Raw genomic sequence first — 25634 nt, forward strand, 5'->3', positions numbered from 1 at the left:
ATGCCCCGGTATATTTTCTTTGCCTAAAAGTTCTAAAAAAGCGTATATTTTGTCTACAAGTCACACTCTTTTTTAAGAACATAATGTATGCAAATAAGTTGAGGTGGTCGAATCTAATTCTGATTGTAGACTTAACCCAAGGTAAACAAAGTGTTGGATGTCTCAGTGAAACTGATACTTTGTAGGACCGCACGAGAGAATATCACATTTTGATGATCCTTTACAGATATTGCAATTGCGATATGATTCACGATATTAGAAGGAAATTGTGTCTTCTGAATAGTTATTTTTACTTTAAAAAAGGATACAAATTATGATGTGTTCGAAAAGGACAAGATGTTTTCTTTTTTTATCCACTTTTTCTCCTCTTTTTCTATTTTTCTCCCATCCCAATTCCGCTGTGCCAATTCTCCCCTCCCCTGTCTTGAAGATTGCTCGCATATGCCCCCCACTGGCCGGTTGTAGGGAGGATAGAAGCCTTGCATCACGTGTCCCCTCCGATACATTTGGAGGCAGCCTGTCACATCTTTTCACCTGCCAGCACGGACTCTCATTGGCGAGGTGTAACGTGTGGGAGGCTCACACTACCCCCGCCATTTCCTGTCTCTGTTGTGCAGGCTTCCCCAACCGACCTGTAGGAGTCGCTGTCCACAACGTCCAGATTACCACCCATCGACTTCCACCCGCTAACTCTGCCAATTGAGTTAGTATGACGGCCGGCCCAAGCCGGAGGCAACGCTGACAGCCGGAGTCGAACCCGGTGTCTCTTGCGTTGGTGATGAGCACAATGTCCGCTGCGCCACCCAGCCGCCCAACAAGATGTTTTCTTACACCAGTGAATCATGATTCGCAGGCCGTGGCATCTCTTCAGCACCACGATAATCCATTTAGAATGGTACTTTGGTACTTTGATACATTTCACCTCTCATCAAAGGTTGCAGTCCCCCGGGATTTGGATATTGTTACAAGTGTAGCGTTCACAGTATTTGATCGCTGACATCTTGATCGCAAAGACGACAGGTGATTGTAATGAAATAGCAGGGGGATTATCCTTAAAGAAGCCATATTATTGTGCTTTTCATATTTTCCCCTTACCTTTAGTATGTTAGATAGCTGGAAGTGCATGTAGAACGTTTGCAGTCACAATAATCCAAAGTCAAAACACCAAAGAGAGTTATTCTCTTCGACAGGAATAACTTCCTGAACTGCTTGAAGTGCCTCGTTTGTAGTCCAGCCTTTTCTTCCATTAAAGGTGCTGTAAGTGGTATTTCCTTTGTTCAAATAAGTGGTCTACATGTTAAAATAATAGCTCTACACTCCGACAGCCATCACTGATATAGTGTTTGGTCAGTAACATGGGTCTCCCAGTCCCTCCGCACTGCAGTAAACAGAAAATAAATGTTCTGGTATCCCATTCCCACTTTATCCAATCAGGAGAGAGAACTCCACACTGCAAAAATGGCCTGAGAAAAATAATAAATAAAAACAAGCTTTAAGCAAAATGTGTCCTTGAAACAAGTAAGATAATCTACCAGTGGAGTAAGCTAATTTGTCTTGGCAAAAATATCTAGGGTTCTCTCTCTTGATTGGATAAAGTGGGAAGAGATACCAGAACATTTATTTTCTGTTTACTGCAGAGCAGAGGGACTGGGCGACCCATGTTACTGACCAAACACTCTATATCAGTGATGGCTGTCAGAATGTAGAGCTATTTAACACTTTTAACAAGAGAAAATACCATTTACCAATTTAATATTGACACAATAGTTTACTCTTGTCATACAGTATATGTCTATTGATGTTTCTATTGATCTACTTTTTCTCCTCCTTTTTTCTGTATTTTTCTCCCATCCCAATTTTTTGTCGTATGCCAATTCCCCCCTCCTCTTCCTGGTCGCTGCACGCATTTTCCCCCCACTTGCCGGTCTAGGGAGGGTTGATAGATACTATCACATGTCCCCTCCGATAAATGCGGAGTCAGCCAGACGCTTCTTTTCACCTTAGAGCGAGGACTCTCACTGGGGGAGCGTAACGTGTGGGAGGCTCACACTACTTCCCCCAATTCCCTCCCTCACAGAGCAGGCGTCCCGACCGACCTGTAGGAGTCGCTGTTTACAACGACCAGGATACACACCCCGCCGGCTTCACACCCGCTAACACTGCCAATTGGTTAGTATGGACGACCGACCAAGCTGGAGGCACCGCTGACAGCTGGATTTGATACCAGTGTCTCTGCGGTGGTAGGCAGTCGCTTAGTCCGGTGCGCTACCCAGCCGCCCTATGTCTATTGATGTTTAGTATTAAAACCCTGATACACTCTGGGCCCTATTCCCCGTACCTGGTTCAACTAAGTCGATCAAGAGTCCCATTATCCAGATTCAATTAACCCGATGTTTGAATCCGGGATTTTCATGTTCCTCGAACGCTGATTCAGTCTCGTTCATTTGAACCAGACTTGAGACTCAGGATAATTGCGCGCGGCCGCTTCAGCTGAAAAGACAGCAGATGTCGATCGCAGAAATCCTGATGTTCTAACGCCATTGATTGATTGATTGATTTAAAACTTTATTAACAGATTGCAGAATGGGTACAATACAGTACGGCTCAATAGCCTCGCCGACAAGTTAAATGCATAATCTATAGGCTAATTTTAAGTCCCTCATTACCCCAATCAATCAGATTAAATTTCTTTAAATGTGCCTGCTGGCAGTAGGTTTATGGATTGAATAATCAAATGAGATCTTGCTAGCGAAAATAATTAGTTCAACTATTTCAGAATAAGGATACGGCTCTCTTATCCATTGATGTATGTATGGTGGATGTTTTATTTGTCTGGCACCGTGGTCTGATGGTTTGTACTTATGCCTTTCACGCGGACGACCCGCGTTCGAATCCCCGTCTTTTCTAATTTATTTTCTTCTTTTTGCAATGTAAATACTTCAATTTGGTGCACTTTGAGAGCTATATAAATAATGACATCCTCAATGCATGTAGATTTATAATATTTTAACTTAAAACTAGGCTACTTTTGCGTATATTCATTAATATTATATTCCAAAAAAAGTATATTGGAAACGCGGGGTTTCGAACTAGGGTCGTCGGCTTGACAGGAGTGAGCACTAGCCGTTGCACCACTGTGCCAGACGGGATATATCTATTGTGTATCCATCAATACAAGAGTCCCGTGTTTCGAATATTTTTCTTTTGAATGAAGTTTTATCTCTTTATTCTCAAATGCATTAATGTGACGTCAACGGCTCATTCAATTGCTCAAATCCGTCAAACAGCGCATCTCATTCTCAGACATTTTAATCCCAGTTACAATATCACAATAACGTGTGAGTGATGATACAATTCAACAATCCTCAGATTCCTCGTAATTCATAATCCACAAAAACCACAATCCACGCATAGACACTTCAATTTTATGCTTGAATGAAACACAGTCCGGGCGCTCCGTTAAGCAAATCTACAGCGGAGAATATATGAAACTAATCAGAGCCAAACAGCCGATAGGTTTCATTAATTAAAAATATCCCTGCGGGATTCACATTTGCAATGCGCCGTTATTAAAATAACCACATGCAGCGTGTATCGCGACTCCGAGCGCCGTATATGACTGAATATGATTTATTATCAGCATTTAGTTCTATTATTATACATTTCAAAAGCCCCCTCTAGGAAAACGAAGCACAAAAATATAATTCAGAATGGTATAATGGGATCTAGACTGTGAGAAATATTTCAGGAAGCGAGCTGGCATTTCTTTGCGTGGGCGTGGCCATGGTTCATCCAGCTAACTGCCAAGTAACAAGGAACTAAACTCAAATATGTAAAATTTGCTTCAAATAAGTGAATATAGACAGCAGACAGTGTCGTCACGCAAGCTTCACCTTTGGGGGGCTCCCGTTCTCCTCCGGGGGCGGGGGCAGAGCGAGGGTCTTGTTGTTGGGTGACGGGGGCTCCTGGTGGAGGTCATTGTAGTTCCGGAAGCAGCAGAAGAACGGACTGAAGATGCTTCGACTTCTGTTCTTCTTTAGGCTGCTGTTGGACTGGGAGACTGTTGACAACAGAGAGAGAGAGAGGGAGGGAGGGAGAGAGAGAGGTTAGGCTACTTCTCAGATGACGCCCATATATAGAGACAGCACGGTCAAAATGTAATGTGACTATTGTGTACTGTTGTTGTTTGTTATGAGACTGGGGGGGGGGGGGGGCTGGCTTAGAGAGAGGTTAGCCTACTCTCCAGACACCCATAGAGAAACAAGTAGCAATGAATAAGACAGCATGGCAGCAGCGTGTGTGTCAAGATATTTGTTATTGATGATGATGATGATGATGATGCTGTTGTTGTTGTAGGCCTGTGTATTTTGCGCCGGATGCTCTTCAGCCAAACAGACTTTCTGACTCTTTTGTTTACGAGGAAGTCGCTCATGCGGAAAGAGAAAGGAAACAGGAGGCGGGATCCCCAGCTACTCTTTTCCTGAGAAACGTTTCTGAGGCATTCGTTCGACACAAGACCGGTGGCCTGGTTGTGATTAACAACAGCGATTAATAACTTACACTGAGGATGATTCAAGCCTCTAGGGGTTTGGGTTTTAAAGGAATCTTTAGGAGCACTGATATCTTCACAATATTTTACATTTCATTCAAAACGTCTGTCAAGGCAACGGGTGGAACATGTGTACAATAAAATGTTTAGCTACAAGGTGGCGCGATACAACGTAAGGAGGACAGTGACAGAGGCCAAACGGCGCTACAGGGATAAAATTGAACTCCAGTTTGAACAAGCTGACTCTAGAGCTATGTGGCAGGGGCTCAAAACGATGACAGACTACAAAGGCGCCTCCCTCAAACTGAACAGTGACATCTCCTTAGCAAATGACCTCAATACCTTCTATGCGAGGTTTGATGCTGGTAATAACAACACCAGCCCACAAGCCACGGCAATGGGGGGGGGGGGGGGTCTGCTGCTGATGGAGACTCAGTGTTCAGGGTAACAGAGCATGAGGTGAGGCGGACCTTTAAAAAAGTGAATATCAGGAAGGCAGCAGGTCCGGACGGCATCCCCGGCCGCGTCCTAAAAGTCTGTGCCGACCAACTAGCCCCGGTATTCACTGACATATTTAACCTGTCCTTAGAACAGGCTGTCATCCCCACCTGCCTGAAGAAGTCCACTATTATCCCTGTACCCAAAAAATCCAAGCCTGCTTGCCTCAACGACTACCGCCCTGTAGCTCTCACCTCCATAGCCATGAAGTGCTTTGAGAAGCTAGTAAAGGGCTACATCTGCTCCTCCCTCCCCATCAACATGGACCCCCTGCAATTTGCATACCGCCCCAACAGGTCCACGGAGGACGCCATAGCCCATGTGCTGCACACAGCAGCATCACACCTGGACAAGAGGCAGGGGAACTATGTGAGAATGCTATTCATCGACTACAGCTCGGCATTCAATACCATAGTCCCCTCCATACTCATAGCCAAGCTCAGGGACCTGGGCTTGAACTATGACCTCTGCCAGTGGGTCTTGGACTTCCTGACTGGCAGACCCCAGGTGGTGAGAGCAGGCAACTGCACCTCCTCATCCATCACCCTCAACATAGGGGCCCCCCAGGGCTGTGTTCTGAGTCCCCTCCTCTACTCCCTGTACACACACGACTGTGTGGCTCAGCGGAGTAGCAATACAATCATCAAATTTGCTGACGACACAGTGGTGGTGGGCCTGATCTCTGCCAACGACGAGAGGGCCTACCTGGAAGAGGTCAAGGTCCTGGCGGGATGGTGCCAGGAAAACAGCCTCTCCCTGAACGTCAGCAAAACAAAGGAGATGATTGTGGACTTCACGAGGTCGGGGGTCAAGGACTACAGCCCCCTCAGCATCGACGGGGCACCGGTTGAGAGAGTCAACAGCTTTAAGTACCTCGGAGCCTACATATCCGAGGACTTGACATGGACCACACACATTGACAGTGTTGTGAAGAAGGCACGACAACGCCTCTACTTCCTCAGGCGCCTAAGGAAGTTCCAAGTCAGTCAGAAGATCCTTAAGAACTTCTACTCATGTACAATAGAGAGCATCTTGACTGGCAACATCACCTCCTGGTTTGGGAATAGCACTGCACAAGACCGAAGCAGACTACAAAGAGTGACACGTTCAGCCGAACGCACAATTGGAGGGGGGCTCCCCACCCTCCAGAACATTTACAACAAGCGTTGCAAGGGCAAGGCAAAGAGAATCATTAAAGACTCCAGTCACCCGAACAACTGCCTCTTTGAACTGCTGCGGTCAGGCAAGCGATACCGGAGTCTCAAGGCGAGCACAGAAAGACTCAGAAGAAGCTTCTATCCCCAGGCCATCAGACTGCTAAACGAACAATGAACACTACACAACAACAACCACCAAACGCACATAGCACACACATCCACACGCACACACTCACTTTAAACAGACACACTGTAGCACCCACTCCACACACTTTATAGCACACACCCACTTTAAACAAACACACTGTAGCACCCACTCCCCACACTTTATATTTATTGATGAAGGATTGCACTACAACTCGTACACCTTACTGTAAATTGTACCTAAACTGTACCTCATCCCATTTCTGCTTTGCACTATATAGTACTGTACATTAGTACACTGCATAGTATTGTATATTATATGGTAACTCAGAACATTGTACATATGTCTATACCGAACACTGTGACCTCATTTTCTTCTTCTAAATTACATGCTATACTATGTTATTTGATACTATCTTGTCTAGCACAGTCTCTGGAGCGTAACAGTAAGAAGCATTTTGTATGAAAGTATTCTGTACTTCTGTATGACAACTATTAAAGAAACTTGAAACTACTGGAGAAGGACAAAAGAAATGTCAGCGACACAGTTATCACAATCAAAGAAGATTAAGCTTAGCTTGTTGCAAGTCGCGATTGGAGGAACAGGGTTTGAGATAAGGAGGCAGGGTTTGAGATAATAAAGGTCAATTACTGCATGAGCCCAGAGGTGAATGGAGAAAGAGGTGATACTTGTGGAGCTGCAGAGAGTCTGTTCCTCACATGGATGAGAGAGAGATGGATGAGAGAGAGACGGCTGAGAGAGACAGCTGAGAGAGACGGCTGAGAGAGACGGCTGAGACGCACGCGCTACAATACAGCAGTGAGGCTTCCATTCACGCAGTACGGCGCGCACAGGACAAAAATAGCCACCATCACAGTGCCCTCTGGGAAGGTATCCTAGTTAATTAACGTCAAAGATTGTACTGTCTCAACCAAGGAGGGGAGGGGAGGGGGAGAGAGAGAGAGAGAGAGAGAGAGAGAGAGAGAGAGAGAGAGAGAGAGAGAGAGAGAGAGAGAGCGAGAGATTGAGAGACCTGCACTGGCTCCCCATTGCTGCACGAATCCGCTTCAAGGCCCTCGACCTAGCATACCGTGCGGCAAAGGGAACCGCTCCCGCTTACCTCCGGTCAATGGTCTCTAACTACACACCCTCAAGACCCCTACGCTCTGCATCTTCTGGCCGCCTCAGACCTACTCCTATCCAAGCTCCGGGAGGGTCATCAAAGAGAAGTCGCCTATTCTCAGTCCTTGCCCCACAATGGTGGAATGAACTACCCACCCCAGTTAGGACAACCGAAACACGTCCAATCTTTCTCCGTCGACTAAAGACGCACTTCTTCAACCATTATCTGAATAAAAAAAAAAAAAGAAAAAAAATCTAACCCTAACTAACCATACTGTCATGCACTTGTCCTAATAAACTAACCTACACTGTAGCACTCAACACTTTGATGAACATTGTTACTCAGCTGATAGAGTTGTGCCCTTCCTGATGGCTTGTCGTACAGAACTTGTAAGTCGCTTTGGATAAAAGCGTCAGCTAAATGACTAAATGTAAGAGAGAGAGAGAGAGAGAGAGAGAGAGAGAGAGAGAGAGAGAGAGAGAGAGAGAGAGAGAGTGAGAGTGAGAGACAGAGAGAGGAAAGAGCATCTTCATGAAAACAAGCGTGGGTGAGAAACCCCTTGCTTCAGAAAACAATGTCCTGAGGCTACACACCGATACATAGGAATGTGAATGTGCCTATAAATCAACATTCTACATTCTATCACGCACGACGGCAGCTATCCTATCATGGCCAAGTGGACCAAAACCTCCAATGAAGAGAGAAAACCACAGTTGTCATCCTGCAAAAGTCGATCCACCATTTTAATCGCTGGAGACGTCGTTATTCTGCATTCCATGGTTATATCCGAGAACGACAAAGATGATACGAAGCATGAAACCTAGATCCCCGAGAGCCTAACGAGAGGGGAGATCCCTGTGCTGAAGAGTTACAGAGACCAAACAACATAGATATACAGTATGATATATAGGTCCAGAGTTACATCATCCCTCCTTCAGTCTCTGAAGCCTGTGGCCTACTTTCAGACTGACAAAGAAGATGCAAGCAGGCTGAGACCGTCAACACAGCTTCATCAATGTTTAATGACGCTTCGCGATTTTGCATGGTGATGGTAATTGGATTCAATTAAATTCTGGCTGTTAAATAGGCTAGAGAATTAACAGTACAAAACGGGCTAATCCTCATAAATTGTGCCGAAACTATCGGGACGACATCAAAAACACAGACCCTGGACCCACCTCACTGGAAGGTTCCCCCAGCTTCTCGTGAGGCTACCTAGACTGAATAATTAGTTTTTGGGGGTCCAGACTACAGACGTCCCAGAGAATGTTCCATGTTTACTACAGCTTGTCTTGTTAATGTGTCCACGCAGCCATATGACACGGGCAGCCCAGTTAGTCATGCGTGCCGACACTGTTTGTAGCCTACTTCCGTCCTGAGAGCCTTCCGACCGACGCCCGCGTGATACTCTCCTCGGGTGGTTATGTCCATATCTGACAGACTTGTCTGTCCTCTCTGTCTCTGTTGTTCATAGGAGGGTTTTCTTCCTTGATGACAGATAGTACTAAGAGTAGGGCTGAAAGGTATACCGAATATGAAGGTGTATTGTCATAGATCCATGTAAAGGTATTTTTTTTTACCATACCGTAGTGTGATGTATATATTATTAAAAGAAAAAAAATTATATATACTTGCATATAGAACGCTTTATTGTCATTGTACATAATACAATGAAATGAGGAGTGCTACTCCTGATCAGTGCAGTTAAAAACGAAATAGAAAGGACAACTACAGTACATATTCATCCCTCCATACTACACACATCATTCACTCCATACTACACATATCACTCACACAGCACCCATAGTTCCTCATAATACACATGTCATTGCTAAAAGTAATTAAAAGTGCAGGTCAGTATAGAACAGTCAGTGTGTTACAAAGGGTCAGATTAAACCGAATATATATATTTATTACTTGAGATATATTGTATAGTATTTGTATATCGTCTGATATCCCTTGTATATTCTTTGTACATATACACGGAATATCCCTTTACCTAGTACAGGCCAGACCATAATATTCGTTCTCCTATTGGACAGCGATCCCCTAGGCGCCACGGCCATACCCCCAATGTCTAGTTCAAAGTCACCGCTAAGACATGCCTGAACATGCCCGGTTTTGCGCAGTAATATGAGACAGAAATAAGGCTGGTACTAGATTGTTCACCTTACGTATAAATACGTTGCAGGTGGATACAGCAGTATGTTACCCGAAACGTGTTACCGTAACAAGTTGAAGCCTTCACCACGATACAACGTGCTGTGAAGTGGGCCCGTTTTGCCCCGAAATAGAGCCTTGAGACCGCGTGCGAATTGATAGCTGAAGTGTCAGAGTTTAACGCTGTATCGTCGAGTTCGACCTATTCTATTATTAAGTAATAGTCTATTATGTATAGTGTATCGTGCGGCTACCGTTCTACAGTGACCAGCATTACCAACGTTTCATCGTACCGAGCTAGTGTGCTTATCCAGGCTGGGCGGCCTAACCTTGTGCCGTCATCCGAGGAGCCCTAGACGAGAACCGTGTGGATATGTACACTGGATAACCTACACCGACGACTACAGAGCCCTTTTCGGCTGGATTATAATGCTTTGGTCCTGTGGCTGTTGGAGCAGAGAATCGTCTACACCCACTACCGTGTGGGATTTACCCTGTGAGGAGCACCGTCGAGCCCGCCTCTAGGACTCTGAGGCTGGCTAGCTTTCCTCCATGCGGCACTGCACACCGGAGAATAGCTGTTGCTTTGTCTACGGATCAAGGGATTATTGCACCGTCTCCTGTACCTGGAGTCTCCTTATTCCTCGTTGATCCAGACTTTTGCTACCGACAAATCCTCTCCCCTGCTGGCTTACAACCGGAGGGAACCCCCTTAGTGTCTCCAGCTGACCTACTAGTGTACCATATATAATTCTTATGCTACAGGTGGTATTAATTATCCCCTTCGTAATATGCTCATGGACTTACGCTCTTGACCTATTCATGCACATTCTTCGCCTTACAAGCGCAACTCTCAATCTTAATAAATGTAAGATAATCTTGGTGCTCTTCTAATAAATATTATTATAAACAGTACTTTCTTGTTAAGCCGTGTTATTGTGTGGGTGTTCATCTCATATACATGTGTACTGTATGGCCAGTAGTAATGTACATAACTCAGTAGTGGTTTAATGATACCATACTTATTCAATACAGTCAGGGAATTGTACCCCTCAGTTACACAGTGCATAGACAGAAAGTGCAAAAGATATAATAATAATAATAATAATAATAATAATAATAATAATAATAATAATAATAATAATAATAATAATAATAATAATAATAATAATAATAATAATAATAATAATAATAATAATAATATATCGTTTATATGATATAACATTTCAATATAATATAACATTGTGAATATAACATATCAATGTGAATATAGAGAGATGATTATTGCACAGATATGTGTATGGGTAGTGTTACAAAGGGTCAGATTAAACCGAATATATGTATTTATTGATTGATATATATTGCATAGGATTTGTATATCGTCTGATATCCCTTGTGTATTCTTTGTACATATACACGGAATATCCCTTTAACCTAGTACAGACCATAATATTTCGTTCTCCTATTGGAAGCGATCCCCTAGGCGCCAACGGCCATACCCCCAATGCCGAGTTCAAAGTCACCGCGAAGACATGTCTGTACATGCCCGGCTTTGCCCAGGAATACGAGACAGAAATAAGGTTGGCACTAGATTATTCACCGTACGTATAAATACGTCGCAAGTGGATACAGCAGTAGTCTTAGTAACAAGTTGAAGCCTCACACCACGATACAACGTGCTGAGAAGTGGGCCCGTTTTGCCCCGAAATAGTAGTCTTGTCTTATCCTAATACGTTCGTTCAACGTATCGTTCGCTCCTCAAACGTAAAGCCTTCATCACGAGTCAACGACCAAGTGAAGTGAGCAACCGTGCATCTAAATAGAGCACTTATAACTAGGGATGCCCCCCGGACCCGGTTTTGAACGGGAACCGGTACTATATTCGAAAATACCGGAGTATTTATAAGCTCCGACGTCCTCGGTACTGCTATCGATACTCTAGAGAAATTATTATTATTATTATTATTATTTAAAAGTTGCGAACGATCCTCTCTCTGTCTCTGCACGAGAAGCGAGCCGCAGCCAGCGAGTCAATTATTACACACACTCCTCGCGAGTCGCTCGCTAGTGCTACACATAGACATACGGGTACTACATACGGGTACTCCTTAATGAAAGTGCCCCGACGCCCCGTGCTATAGCGCGCTGCACACAGACAGCAGCTCTGCATGCACTGAGTCGTGATCATGGCGGATAGAGCGAAGCGTTCTAAAGTATGGATATACTTTACAAGGGTCAATGCCGACAATGCACGTTGCCACAAGTGCAACAAAACATTTGCCAGTAAGGGTGGCAATACGAGCAATCTATCAAAACATTTGTTGGCAAAACACGATATTATTGTGCAGAAATGCGCGTATTCGACTGCCTTGCGCGCAGTGTCCCATCTGCATCCACGTCCACTGCAGCCGGCCGGTAAGCCAAGATACTGAGTTTCCTAGGCTAATAACGAATTATTACAAATAGGCTAATAAACAAAATAATTGTTTAGCTACAAATACTACAATCTAAAAACGTTTTATAGATCGTCAAGCTGAGGCGTCAGCCACCAATGTGTCCCAGCCCAGTGAGCCCAGGGCCACCACACATCCTCCCTCTACCTCCCTCCACCACCCAAAGTCCTTTCTCCCTAGCAGCTAGAGGAAAGATGACAGAGGATAGGGTGAACGAGTGTCACAGGGCTGTGACAAAGTTTGTTGTCAAAGGCCTGCACCCCTTCTCTACAGTGGAGTCCAAGGGCTTTAGGTAACAACTAATCATTCAGTCAGTGTATATCGTTTTTTTTGTATACATAGTTGTCTAACTTGTTTGTTGTTGTTGTTGTTGTTGTTGTTATAATATAAGTTATTATTGAAGCAGCTATTCCCACCACTCCACACAAATTTACAATAATTCAATCATTTCTAATCTTTACTGTAGGGAGATGACTAATGCTCTCAACTGCAAATATAAAAATCATAAAAAAATAATCAAAAAGAACCGATAAGAGTATCGATAAAGTACCGAACCGTTAAGCAGTATCGATAAGAGTAGTAGTATCGATAAAATCCTAACGATACCCATCCCTACTTATAACCGCGTGCGAATAGGATAGTAAAGTGTCAGAGCTTAGTGGAATAACGTCAAGTTCGACCTAATTAATGTGAAGTACCGCGCACCGGAGAATCTACACCGGTGAATGCAGAGCCCTTTTCCGGCTGGATTATTATTATATTGCTTTGGTCCTGTTGGAGCGGAGGAGAATCGTCTACCCACTACTGTGTGGGATTTACCCGTGAGGAACATCATTCGAGCCCGTCTCTTGGAGAGGCTGGCTGGCTTTCACCTATGCTGCACGCATACTTGGATTACAGCTGCTGCTTTTCGTCTGCCGATCAAGGGAGTAATACCGCCTCCCATAGCAGGAGCTTATTGAGTCCCCGTTGATCCAGACTTTGCATTCGAACATTTCCTCCCCCTGCTGGCTTACAACCGGTGGGAACCCCCTACCAGTATCTCCCGCTGCCTCCCCAGAGTACCATAGATATAATTCCTAAGATTCAGGTTGTATTATTATCTCCTGCGTAATATGAGAATGGACATACGTTATTGATTTGCTTACGCACATTCTTTTGCCTTATAAGCGCAACCTAAGTAAAGTATATTATGTACTATCATTGCTGCTAATAAATACTTAAATCCAGTTTTGTGTGGAACCGAGTCATTGTGGGAAGTGTTCATCATAAGATACCTGTGTACTGTATGGCCAGTAGTAATGTACATAAGACGGTAGTGGTTTAATGATACCATACTTATTAATACAGTCAGGGAATTGTACCCCTCAGTTACAGGTAGTGAGATGATTATTGCAGATATGATGTGTATGGGTAGTGAGATGATTATTGCAGATATGATGTGTATGGGTAGTGAGATCATTATTGCAGATATGATGTGTATGGGTAGTGAGATGATTATTGCAGATATGTGTATGGGTAGTGAGATGATTATTGCAGATATGTGTATGGGTAGTGAGATGATTATTGCAGATATGATGTGTAGTGAGATGATTATTGCAGATATGATGTGTATGGGTAGTGAGATGATTATTGCAGATATGTGTATGGGTAGTGAGATGATTATTGCAGATATGATGTGTAGTGAGATGATTATTGCAGATATGATGTGTATGGGTAGTGAGATGATTAATGTTAGCTGGTGTTTAGAATCTGCGGTTATATCAATGACATACAGACAAGTAGCAGGGGTGGTACTAGTCCGATTGCTCAGGTCCATCAAGCCAGTACAAATAATAATAATAATAATAATAATAATAATAATAATAATAATAATAATAATAATAATAATAATAATAATAATAATAATAATATAATAATAATAATAATAATAACAATAATAATAATAATAATAATAATACACTTTATTTGTATAGCACTTTTCATACAGAAGTTGCAGTTCAAAGTGCTTCACAACAGTAGAAAATACAGGCATAAGCGAGCATAAAAAAGATAGAGAGGTAGCAAGCCAGGTAAGGTAAATCACAGTGTTTTAACATTAGGATCTAGCATCAAAATAGGCATCTCTGTTTACAGTTTCATTCAGTAATAAAAATAATAAAATAGACAGAGTAAAAAAGTGCGGTTTGATTCAGTTTAAAAATAGGCAAAAAATAATAAAAATAGAACGGACAGTAAAAAGTGTGATAAAATAGTCCAATAAAAATATAACAACAGAGCAGTGCAAAGTTCTAACATACAACAGAGCATCGCTCTTAACATTTAAAATAAGGTGAAACATTTCCAGTTTTTTGTCCTCAAATAGGAAAATGTTTACGAATTGACACATTTTGAATGTCTTGATTGATATGCTTTTATTTTGAAGGCCAGCTCGCTACACAGGAAGAACAGTTTTACCTTATTTGTGCTGGCAACCACGTATTTGTCCACCCCTGCTAGTAGACTATGATAACTAAACGGATATAGTATATATATTTTTTTCTGTAAGCATCAAGGTAAATTATGGGACTCAGAGGCAGAGAGCTTTAATAGCTGAAAGTACAAGGATAATCAGACGATAATCAATCTGATTAGAGCAAAGGGAAAACAACACACACACAACAAGGACAGCAAGGTCACTGATCACACACACACACACACACACACACACACACACACACACACACACACACACACACACACACACACACACACACACACACACACACACACACACACACACACACACACACACACACACACACACACACACACACACACACACACACACACACACACACACACACACACTCGTTGTGTCGGTGAGTCTGAATTCTCAGACTCTGTGAGCCACTCTTTGGCTATGAAGTGCAATAAATGAATACACAACCATAACCAAAACATATAGAACATCCTTTCGAGGCACAATCCATGACTGCAGTAAGTCACTCCCCGATAAAACACTGTCAGGCAGGAAAAGCTACTCACTTGCTTTGTTTATGCCGTCATTTATTATGCCAAATAAAGACCTCTGCGACAGGTCCTGCATTATTATTATTATTATTATTATTATTATTATTATTATTATTATTATTATTATTATTATTATTATTATTATTATTATTATTATTATTATTATTATTATTATTATATGTCATTTATTTGATTGGGGAAAAGAAAATGTCACTCTGAATTCTATTGACCGTTTTCAGTTGCTGGGTAACAACGTAATTGTTCCAGTTAAACATCTGTTCAAGGGCTATGACCACAACGTTTAACCATGACAACAGCTGAACGTCAGCTTATAGAGAGCACTAACACAACCGCAAAGCAACATTAAACTTATTTACCAGACATGCATAACTGACTCATTCTCTGTGTGTGGCCAAAGCCATCTCTGCTCAGAAACCTTGGCAGGCAGAAGGTGCTAATTCGGTAGAGCCGGACGTCATACCGACACTTAGCTCCATCCTTGCTCGTTTTCGATTAACTACAACGGGTCGGTCATTTGAATTTCTGATACATCGATCGTCTCTCTCGCGATCGTTTCCTACTCTCTCAACGCCCCTCCCCTCCTTGTGTGTTTATTGGTAGGAGTGGCAACCTTTGACTGACATTATCCGACACTCCGTTTTCGCCTCAGTGTATTCCTTGGTAAAGCCGACAGCTGGAGCTTGTGCAGTAGTTTAGGGCTGATATCTCTGGCCTGACAAGCAGAGCTGCTGTAGTAGATACTGTTCTGCAAATACAAGAGAACCCAGAGTGGGATTACAGCAGTCAAATGATATAACTGGACGCTTTTAATGTCTCAAGACACTATGTTTGGCTGGAATGACTACAATGCCACTAAATCTAAATTACTCCGGGGAGCTCCCGTAGCTCACCGCATATCTCTGCGCTATCTCTGCGTCGGGGAAAACCATGCTCGTCACGGATCTGGGGTACACGAGTTCGATTCCCGGACCCGCCGTATTTTCTCAGAGTGTCTTCCCCTGCTCTACATCCCATTTCAACCTGTTTCTGTCGGTCATGCTTGACCAAGAAAAGCGATAAACGCTAAAAAATAAAGTAAAAAAAAATAAACTAAATTACTCCTCCAACACACTCCTCCTAACACACTCCTCTCAACACACTCCTCTAACACACTCCTCCAATACAGTACACACTCCTCCAACACACTCCTCCTAACACACTCCTCTCAACACACTCCTCCTAACACACTCCTCCAATACAGTACACACTCCTCTCAACACACTCCTCCTAACACACTCCTCCAATACAGTACACACTCCTCCAACACACTCCTCCTAACACATTCCTCTAGGGCTGGACGGTATGGTCTAAAATGTATATCACGGTATAATTTGAAGCATAGACGGTAACGGTATACAGTATATCACGGTATATTAATTTATCTTAAAATGTCTATATAAATGCTTCTGAAGGGGTAAAACACTGGCAGCTATTATTACTGTACTCTTATATTACTAGGACATATTTCACATAGTACAGAGGTATTTTAAGAACATGTATTGTGCAAAACTGCAATAGAAAAATGCAAAACCTTTTCTCAAGTTACTTCCATCTCTGAAAAACACTTTTTTTCCATGAAATACAATAAAATCAAAACTACTGCAGGACAGGAGGTTTCTTTCCCTCAAACAACTCAAACACAATAAAACTCCAACATAACTTAACTTTAGTGTACATGTTTGACAATGTAGAGAGAGCGAGAGAGCGTGTCTTAGGTTTGAGTTTGAGGTTTGAGCGTCCTAAATTGCCGTAGTTGATGATGTCACACCCAGCGTTTCCGTTAGCCGGTAATTACCGGTATTTGACTGGCAAAATCTGTTGAAGTCCGACATATTTAATCTCTCCGGTCATAATGTCCGGTGAAAATAATTCCCTCTAAACACAATTAGATTATTTGAATTGTATTAAAATAGGCTAAAATTATATAGCCTATGCGATGAACGAAACAATCTCACCAAGCAGCCGGTCTAATAATGACATCCTGCTGTCAGCGCGAGCTGGCTGCTGATATATTTACGTGAAGCATGGCTTGGCAGGGTGCAGTACTCCAATTCAGCCATTGGCAATTCAGCTGTTGGGTGGGGGCGCTGCTGACACCACTGCTCTGCTCTGCCTGCTCCAAGTGCTCCATGCTTCACGTAAATATATCAGCAGCCAGCTCGCGCTGACACAGCGGTGCCAAATTTCTCAGTTCTTCGCTTGATATAATTAATACAGATGTCCAATATAACGGAATTAGTTAGCTCATAAAAATGTGATTATAACAGACTGCTGTTTATTAAGGTCGGGCAGACTGCCCACCGACACCTCAAGTCGGCAGCAGCAGCACGAAGTCTCGAGGGACTTATTTTATTTGGAATATATTAATGACTGATACGCAAAAGTAGCCTAGTTTTAAGTTAAAATATTATAAATGCCTTGATGATGTCATTCTTTATATAGGTCTATCAATTGTTTTTAAGCTCAATAAACTCTGACCGGAATTTATCCCATTTGTCCGGTAGATTGAAATCTACCGGACACTCAGACCTGCAAAAAAAAATTCTAACGGAAACCCTGGTCACACCAGGATGTCATTGTCAACACACAGAGTTGGAAACGAGAGCAGCCCGATGGATAAAGCGATATAAAGAAACGAATAGCCAATAAATGTGAAGTTATCTTTGAACTAGTGCCGTCAGGCGATTAAAAACATTTATCTAATTAATTACAGGATTTGTAATTAATTAATCTAATTAATCGCATAACCATTTTAAGCCTGATATTCTATATTCTATAATCATATTTCAAATTGCATGTGTCCAGATGGCAGAATTCAGTACTGTATCTACAAAACCTTCTGTTTAATCATCTTCCATTTATTAATTTGCTTAGATTTTTCAGGTCTAGTCAATTTTAGCATGGTGTTATTCACAGTCAAAGATAAAAGAAATTAATACATTTTTTTTAATTGATATTCTCATTTGCTTCATTACAATTTACTCAAGCCTAGTAACAGACACAGTATTTCTGACACTCCTCCAACACACTCCTCACAACACACTCCTCACAACACACTCCTCCAACACACTCCTCCAACACACTCCTCCAACACACTCCTCCAACACACTCCTCACAACACACTCCTCCTAACACACTCCTCCTAACACACTCCTCTAACACACTCCTCTAACACACTCCTCCTAACACACTCCTCCAACACACTCCTCCTAACACACTCCTCTAACACACTCCTCCAACACACTCCTCCTAACACACTCCTCTAACACACTCCTCTAACACACTCCTCTAACACACTCCTCTAACACACTCCTCACAACACACTCCTCCAACACACTCCTCTAACACACTCCTCTAACACACTCCTCCAACACACTCCTCCAACACACTCCTCCAACACACTCCTCACAACACACTCCTAACACACTCCTCTAACACACTCCTCCAACACACTCCTCCAACACACTCCTCCTAACACACTCCTCTAACACACTCCTCTAACACACTCCTCTAACACACTCCTCACAACACACTCCTCCAACACACTCCTCTAACACACTCCTCTAACACACTCCTCTAACACACTCCTCCAACACACTCCTCACAACACACTCCTCTAACACACTCCTCACAACACACTCCTCCAACACACTCCTCTAACACACTCCTCTAACACACTCCTCTAACACACTCCTCCAACACACTCCTCCTAACACACTCCTCCTAACACACTCCTCCAACACACTCCTCTAACACACTCCTCACAACACACTCCTCACAACACACTCCTCACAACACACTCCTCTAACACACTCCTCTCAACACACTCCTCCAACACACTCCTCTAACACACTCCTCTCAACACACTCCTCACAACACACTCCTCTAACACACTCCTCACAACACACTCCTCCAACACACTCCTCTAACACACTCCTCTAACACACTCCTCCAACACACTCCTCTAACACACTCCTCTAACACACTCCTCACAACACACTCCTCACAACACACTCCTCACAACACACTCCTCTAACACACTCCTCACAACACACTCCTCACAACACACTCCTCTAACACACTCCTCACAACACACTCCTCACAACACACTCCTCACAACACACTCCTCACAACACACTCCTCACAACACACTCCTCACAACACACTCCTCACAACACACTCCTCCTAACACACTCCTCCTAACACACTCCTCCAACACACTCCTCCAACACACTCCTCCTAACACACTCCTCTAACACACTCCTCTAACACACTCCTCTAACACACTCCTCCAACACACTCCTCCTAACACACTCCTCTAACACACTCCTCTAACACACTCCTCTAACACACTCCTCCAACACACTCCTCCTAACACACTCCTCTAACACACTCCTCTAACACACTCCTCTAACACACTCCTCCTAACACACTCCTCCAACACACTCCTCCTAACACACTCCTCCAACACACTCCTCCAACACACTCCTCCTAACACACTCCTCTAACACACTCCTCTAACACACTCCTCTAACACACTCCTCTAACACACTCCTCCAACACACTCCTCACAACACACTCCTCTAACACACTCCTCTAACACACTCATCCTAACACACTCCTCTCAACACACTCCTCACAACACACTCCTCACAACACACTCCTCACAACACACTCCTCACAACACACTCCTCTAACACACTCATCCTAACACACTCCTCCTAACACACTCCTCCAACACACTCCTCACAACACACTCCTCTAACACACTCCTCTAACACACTCCTCTAACACACTCCTCACAACACAACACACTCCTCCTAACACACTCCTCACAACACAACACACTCCTCTAACACACTCCTCCAACACACTCCTCTAACACACTCCTCCTAACACACTCCTCTAACACACTCCTCTAACACACTCCTCCTAACACACTCCTCACAACACACTCCTCACAACACACTCCTCACAACACACTCCTCCAACACACTCCTCCAACACACTCCTCACAACACACTCCTCCTAACACACTCCTCACAACACACTCCTCACAACACACTCCTCCTAACACACTCCTCCAACACACTCCTCCAACACACTCCTCCAACACACTCCTCCAACACACTCCTCACAACACACTCCTCCTAACACACTCCTCACAACACACTCCTCCAAACACACTCCTCACAACACACTCCTCCTAACAACACACTCCTCACAACACACTCCTCTAACACACTCCTCTAACACACTCCTCCAACACACTCCTCTAACACACTCCTCTAACACACTCCTCCTAACACACTCCTCCTAACAACACACTCCTCACAACACACTCCTCTAACACACTCCTCACAACACACTCCTCACAACACACTCCTCTAACACACTCCTCTCAACACACTCCTCTAACACACTCCTCCAACACACTCCTCACAACACACTCCTCCAACACACTCCTCCAACACACTCCTCACAACACAACACACTCCTCCAACACACTCCTCTAAACACACTCCTCACAACACACTCCTCCAACACACTCCTCTCAACACACTCCTCCAACACACTCCTTCTAACACACTCCTCACAACACAACACACTCCTCCAACACACTCCTCTAAACACACTCCTCTCAACACACTCCTCCAACACACTCCTCTCAACACACTCCTCCAACACACTCCTCTAACACACTCCTCACAACACACTCCTCTAACACACTCCTCCTAACACACTCCTCCAACACACTCCTCCTAACACACTCCTCCTAACACACTCCTCCAACACACTCCTCCTAACACACTCCTCCAACACACTCCTCCAACACACTCCTCCAACACACTCCTCACAACACACTCCTCTAACACACTCCTCTAACACACTCCTCTAACACACTCCTCTAACACACTCCTCTAACACACTCCTCTCACACACTCCTCTAACACACTCCTCTAACACACTCCTCCTAACACACTCCTCTAACACACTCCTCTAACACACTCCTCTAACACACTCCTCTAACACACTCCTCTAACACACTCCTCTAACACACTCCTCTCACACACTCCTCTCACACACTCCTCCTAACACACTCCTGGGTGTAGAACGGATGGGGAGAGCAGTGTGGTGAGACAGCCTATACTTTGGTCTGCTTCTCTAACCCCACCCCTTGTCCAGCACCACCAGCACCACCACAACAACCAGCACCAGCACCCTGCACAAACAGCGTGTTCTCCCCTCCACACAAACAACATAGCTGAGAGCTGACCAATGCGCCAAATCCATGCACACAACCACACAGACACACACATACAAAAACACACATGCTTTCCTGTGGAAATCAATAAATCATACTGTCACACACAGAGACAAATGCCACTGGCAAACACATGCACACAGAAACTTTTCTCTCCCTCTGTGCGACTGGAGTCGGCTTGCATAGTGCTGCAGCCTGGGCCAGGCCTGAGAATAACACCTCTCCTCCCCCCACCCGGCCCCAAGACACAGCACGGACTGCAGGTCGGAAACCAACATGGCCTCCAACAACAACAGCCTAAATTCAATCTATTTGAGGACAAAAAGCGACAACGGCGGTTCTGTCGGATAAAGTAGAACGGAGTCGGTCGACAATCGGCCGCTGAGCGAGTATGGAATACGCCCCCTGTTAGAATGTAGGTAAAGGGTATTGCTGCGCGCTAGCGGTTTTATCCCACAATAGCTCCCCACAGAGAGAATGTTTGTCTCCAGGCTGTGTCCTCCTCGCTACAGGTTAATTCAGTAGATCCTCTGGACGCTCTCGAGTCAAGTGTTCTGTGAAAATGGGACTTCAAAAAAAGGGAAGGTTGAGGATTCGTTAGAAGCCTGTTCTATCCGCCTATTCTACGTTCGGAATGTGTCTGAGAAATAGGCATCGGTCTCCGTGTTAACATTTGCAAGCAACGCCTGTGCAAGTCAATGACGACGGAATGAAACTATTACTGTCAAAATCACTAGACAGCCTGTATACTTCCAGGCTTCATACCCCTACTGACTTGCACAAGTGTCTCTAATAAATACAGGGAGCCAGTGCCAACTCTGGAGTGAAAAACCTCTTGCATGTCTGGAGGGGGTCTATCATGTTAGGGATCAATAGGACAGGCTGTTAAAAACCCTAGACCTTTCCCATTACAAGAACTGGCTGCGTGAGTGCCTGGTGAACGCATTGAACTACGGTTGAACACTATAAGGCAGCGCCGATAGTCAATCATAGCCCACATGTCCAGGCACCACCGCTAACGAGGCCGGAAGAGAGGGAAAACGCAGGAAATTCTCTGCATTCCTGACAGGAAGAGATAATCACCCCGTGACCCACAGCGTGGAAAAACGCCAGGTTGGGGTGAATACGATCCCCGGCTTCACCGACATTTTTGAGGTGGCCTCTCTCTCGCTCTCTCTCTCTCACACAGTAACGTACAAAAGCATTTACTCATAAAGGCTATATCCAGGCACGGAGAGCAGCAGTCGGCAACAACAACTGGACAAATTTAAAAGGAATACGTCACCGGGTTTAAAGTTTAGATGCGGTTCCGCCCCTTTTTGGTGGAGAAAAGGGTCTCCTATGTTAATGCGAGGACATTTGTTGGCCTTGTGACACAGTCTTCTCGAGGTGATGCTGCCTAGTGGAGAGTAATGCTGCTTTTCCACTGCATGGTACCTACCTGTATGCCGTGACAAATAAAACTCTTGTATCCTACTCGACTCGACTCTGGTACCTCGTTCGTTTTCTACTACAAGTGGTACACCCCCACATCAGTGTAGCTGGTTGCCATAGGGCGCTGTGACGTCACCTTCAACGTGACACACACATATATTGAAGCTAGCTATGTAACCAGTGCCTTATTAGCTTATGTATGCTAGCCGCAATGCTAACGGTTATAATGGGAAATCCCAGTTACATAAGCTAACTAAATTTGCTATATTTTTGTGAGACTAAACTCTTTGTTCTTGGTGGTAAATTGTGTTGCTGTTGGTTTTGTTTCATCAATAAATGAGGCAGAATACACTGTAGTGTGAATGTATCTTTTTTTTGTTTATTGCACTTTGTTCTCGCTGCAAACAACATAATGAATCCTAATGTTTAGTAGTGACGTAGTGATGATTCTCTCTTCTGACCAATCAGTGTTTCAGGCCACACCCTACAGCGTTTGTTTTCATCCACCAACAAGTTTCACCTTTAAACTATTGCATAATTAATAGGGATGCTCGATATTGTCTTTTTTACCGATACCGATATACCGATATTGTCCAACTCTTAATTTCCGATACCGATATCAACCGATACCGATATATGCAGGGTTTCCCCCCCCCGCAAAAAATTTAATAATTTCAGGTAATTAACATTACATATCTCTTGTTGTGGAATTAACACAACATTATGCATACTTTTGACAATAAATAAAATCAGAATTTGTTCTTACTTGCTTGCCTGGGTAAATAAAGGTTATAGAAATGTAAGAATTTTTAAATAATAATAATAATAAAAAACTTTTACCCGATACCGATATTTTCCGATATCACATTTTAATGCCGATATCGCCCGATAATATCGGTAGGCCGATAATATCGGTCATCCCTAATAATTAACGCTACATTGTTTCAAGTTCAAGTTTCTTTATTAGTTGTCATACAAAAATACAGAATACTTTTATATAAAATGCTTCTTTCTGTTTTGCTCCAGAGATTGTGCTAGATAAAAATAGATAAGTATAAAATAAGTATAAAATAGAAGTCAAGTACGTAGACAAAAGTGTTCAATATACATATATACAATATTCAATGCAGAGTAGAAAAGTAACTGAGTTACAATACAATATACAGTACAATGCAGAAATGGGATGAGGTACAATTTAGGTACAATTTACAGTAAGGTGTAATGAGGTATGAGTTGTAGTGCAAATTCTTTACCAATAAATATAAAGTGTGTTGAGTGTCTAAAGTGGGTAAAGTGGGTGCTGCAGTGAGTTGTTTGTTTAAAGTGAGTGTGTGCGTGTGGATGTGTGTGCTGTGAGTGTATTTGATGGTTTGTGTTACATAGTGTTATTGTTCATTTAGCATCCTGATGGCCTGGGGATAGAAGCTTCTTCTGAGTCTCTCTGTGCTTGCCATGAGACTCCGGTATCGCTTGCCTGACCGCAGCAGTTCAAAGAGGCAGTTGTTTGGGTGGCTTGAGTTTTTGATTATTCTCTTAGCCTTACCCATGCAACGCTTGTTGTAAATGTCTTGGAGAGTGGGAGAGTGGGCTGAACGAGCTTGGCTATGAGTTTGGAGGGGACTATGGTATTGAATGCTGAGCTGTAGTCGATGAATAGCATTCTCACATAGTTCCCCTGCCTCTTGTCCAGGTGTGATGCTGCTGTGTGCAGCATATGGGCTATGGCGTCCTCCGTGGATCTGTTGGGGCGATATGCAAATTGCAGGGGGTCCAGGTTGATGGGGAGGGAGGAACAGATGTAGCCCTTCACTAGCTTCTCAAAGCACTTCATGGCTATGGAGGTGAGAGCTACAGGGCGGTAGTCGTTGAGGCAAGCGGGCGTAGATTTTTTGGGTACAGGGATAATGGTGGACTTCTTCAGACAGGTGGGGATGACAGCCTGTTCTAAGGACAGGTTAAATATGTCAGTGAATACCGGGTCGGCACAGACTTTTAGGACGCGGCCGGGGATGCCGTCCGATCCTGCTGCCTTCCTGATTTGTAGGCTGGTGTTGTTATTCACAGCCTCAAACCTCGCATAGAAGGTATTGAGATCATTTGCTAATTGGGCAAATCCTGTATCAAACAAATACTTTTATTAAACAATTGCAATTGCATTTCGAATTGATTGATTTCATTTTATGAAATGCATTATAAAAATGTGCCATTTTGATAGATCGAAAATATTCCCAAATCTCCAGTTTTTTTTCTTGTCTCCCCATGCCGCACTCAGCAAGATGTCACCCTGGGCGGCTTCCCATGTTGCCCATGCTTAAGTCCGTCACTGGGCACGAGTTAGGAGGCGGTTAGCTGAATACCCAGGCAGGTAAAGCGTTACAACAGCTGGGGGGTATGGAGGTAAATGTGAGAGCGGTTCATGTGGAGCTGGATCCCTTTAATAATTCAGGTGGAAAACAGGCACATCTTGAACGGCACAAACACACTACACTTAACCCTACTACATACACCCATTAAACAGCAATACTTTAAAGGATAACTCCACTTTTTTTTTAAATGAGCTTATTTAACATCTTCCCTGGAGTTAGACAAGAAGATGCATACCTTTTTTGTCTCTGTGCGTGCATTTTAGCTTTGGGAATAGACGCTCCGTTAGCATAGCTTAGCTTCATCACTGGAAGTGGGGGAGGACAGTAGCCTTACAGTGCCTTACAGTGTATTGCAAGGTCTGACATTGACCAAACTTGATATGCATGACCTTGGTGGGCTCTAGGTCAACTC

General features: G+C 43.7%; 1 protein-coding gene across 1 annotated transcript in view; it reads right to left on the reverse strand.

Moving 5' to 3' along the window:
• Positions 1–25634, reverse strand: part of ctdspla (CTD (carboxy-terminal domain, RNA polymerase II, polypeptide A) small phosphatase-like a) — a 113796-nt gene that overhangs the window by 37995 nt on the left and 50167 nt on the right. The window contains exon 2 of the mRNA XM_084326726.1: positions 3894–4060. Coding sequence (XP_084182852.1) covers positions 3894–4060 — 167 coding nt within the window. The remainder of the gene's footprint in view (positions 1–3893; positions 4061–25634) is intronic.

This window comes from Notolepis coatsorum (genome assembly GCF_963971535.1).
Source record: "Notolepis coatsorum genome assembly, chromosome: 12".
Classification (NCBI taxonomy): domain Eukaryota; kingdom Metazoa; phylum Chordata; class Actinopteri; order Aulopiformes; family Paralepididae; genus Notolepis; species Notolepis coatsorum.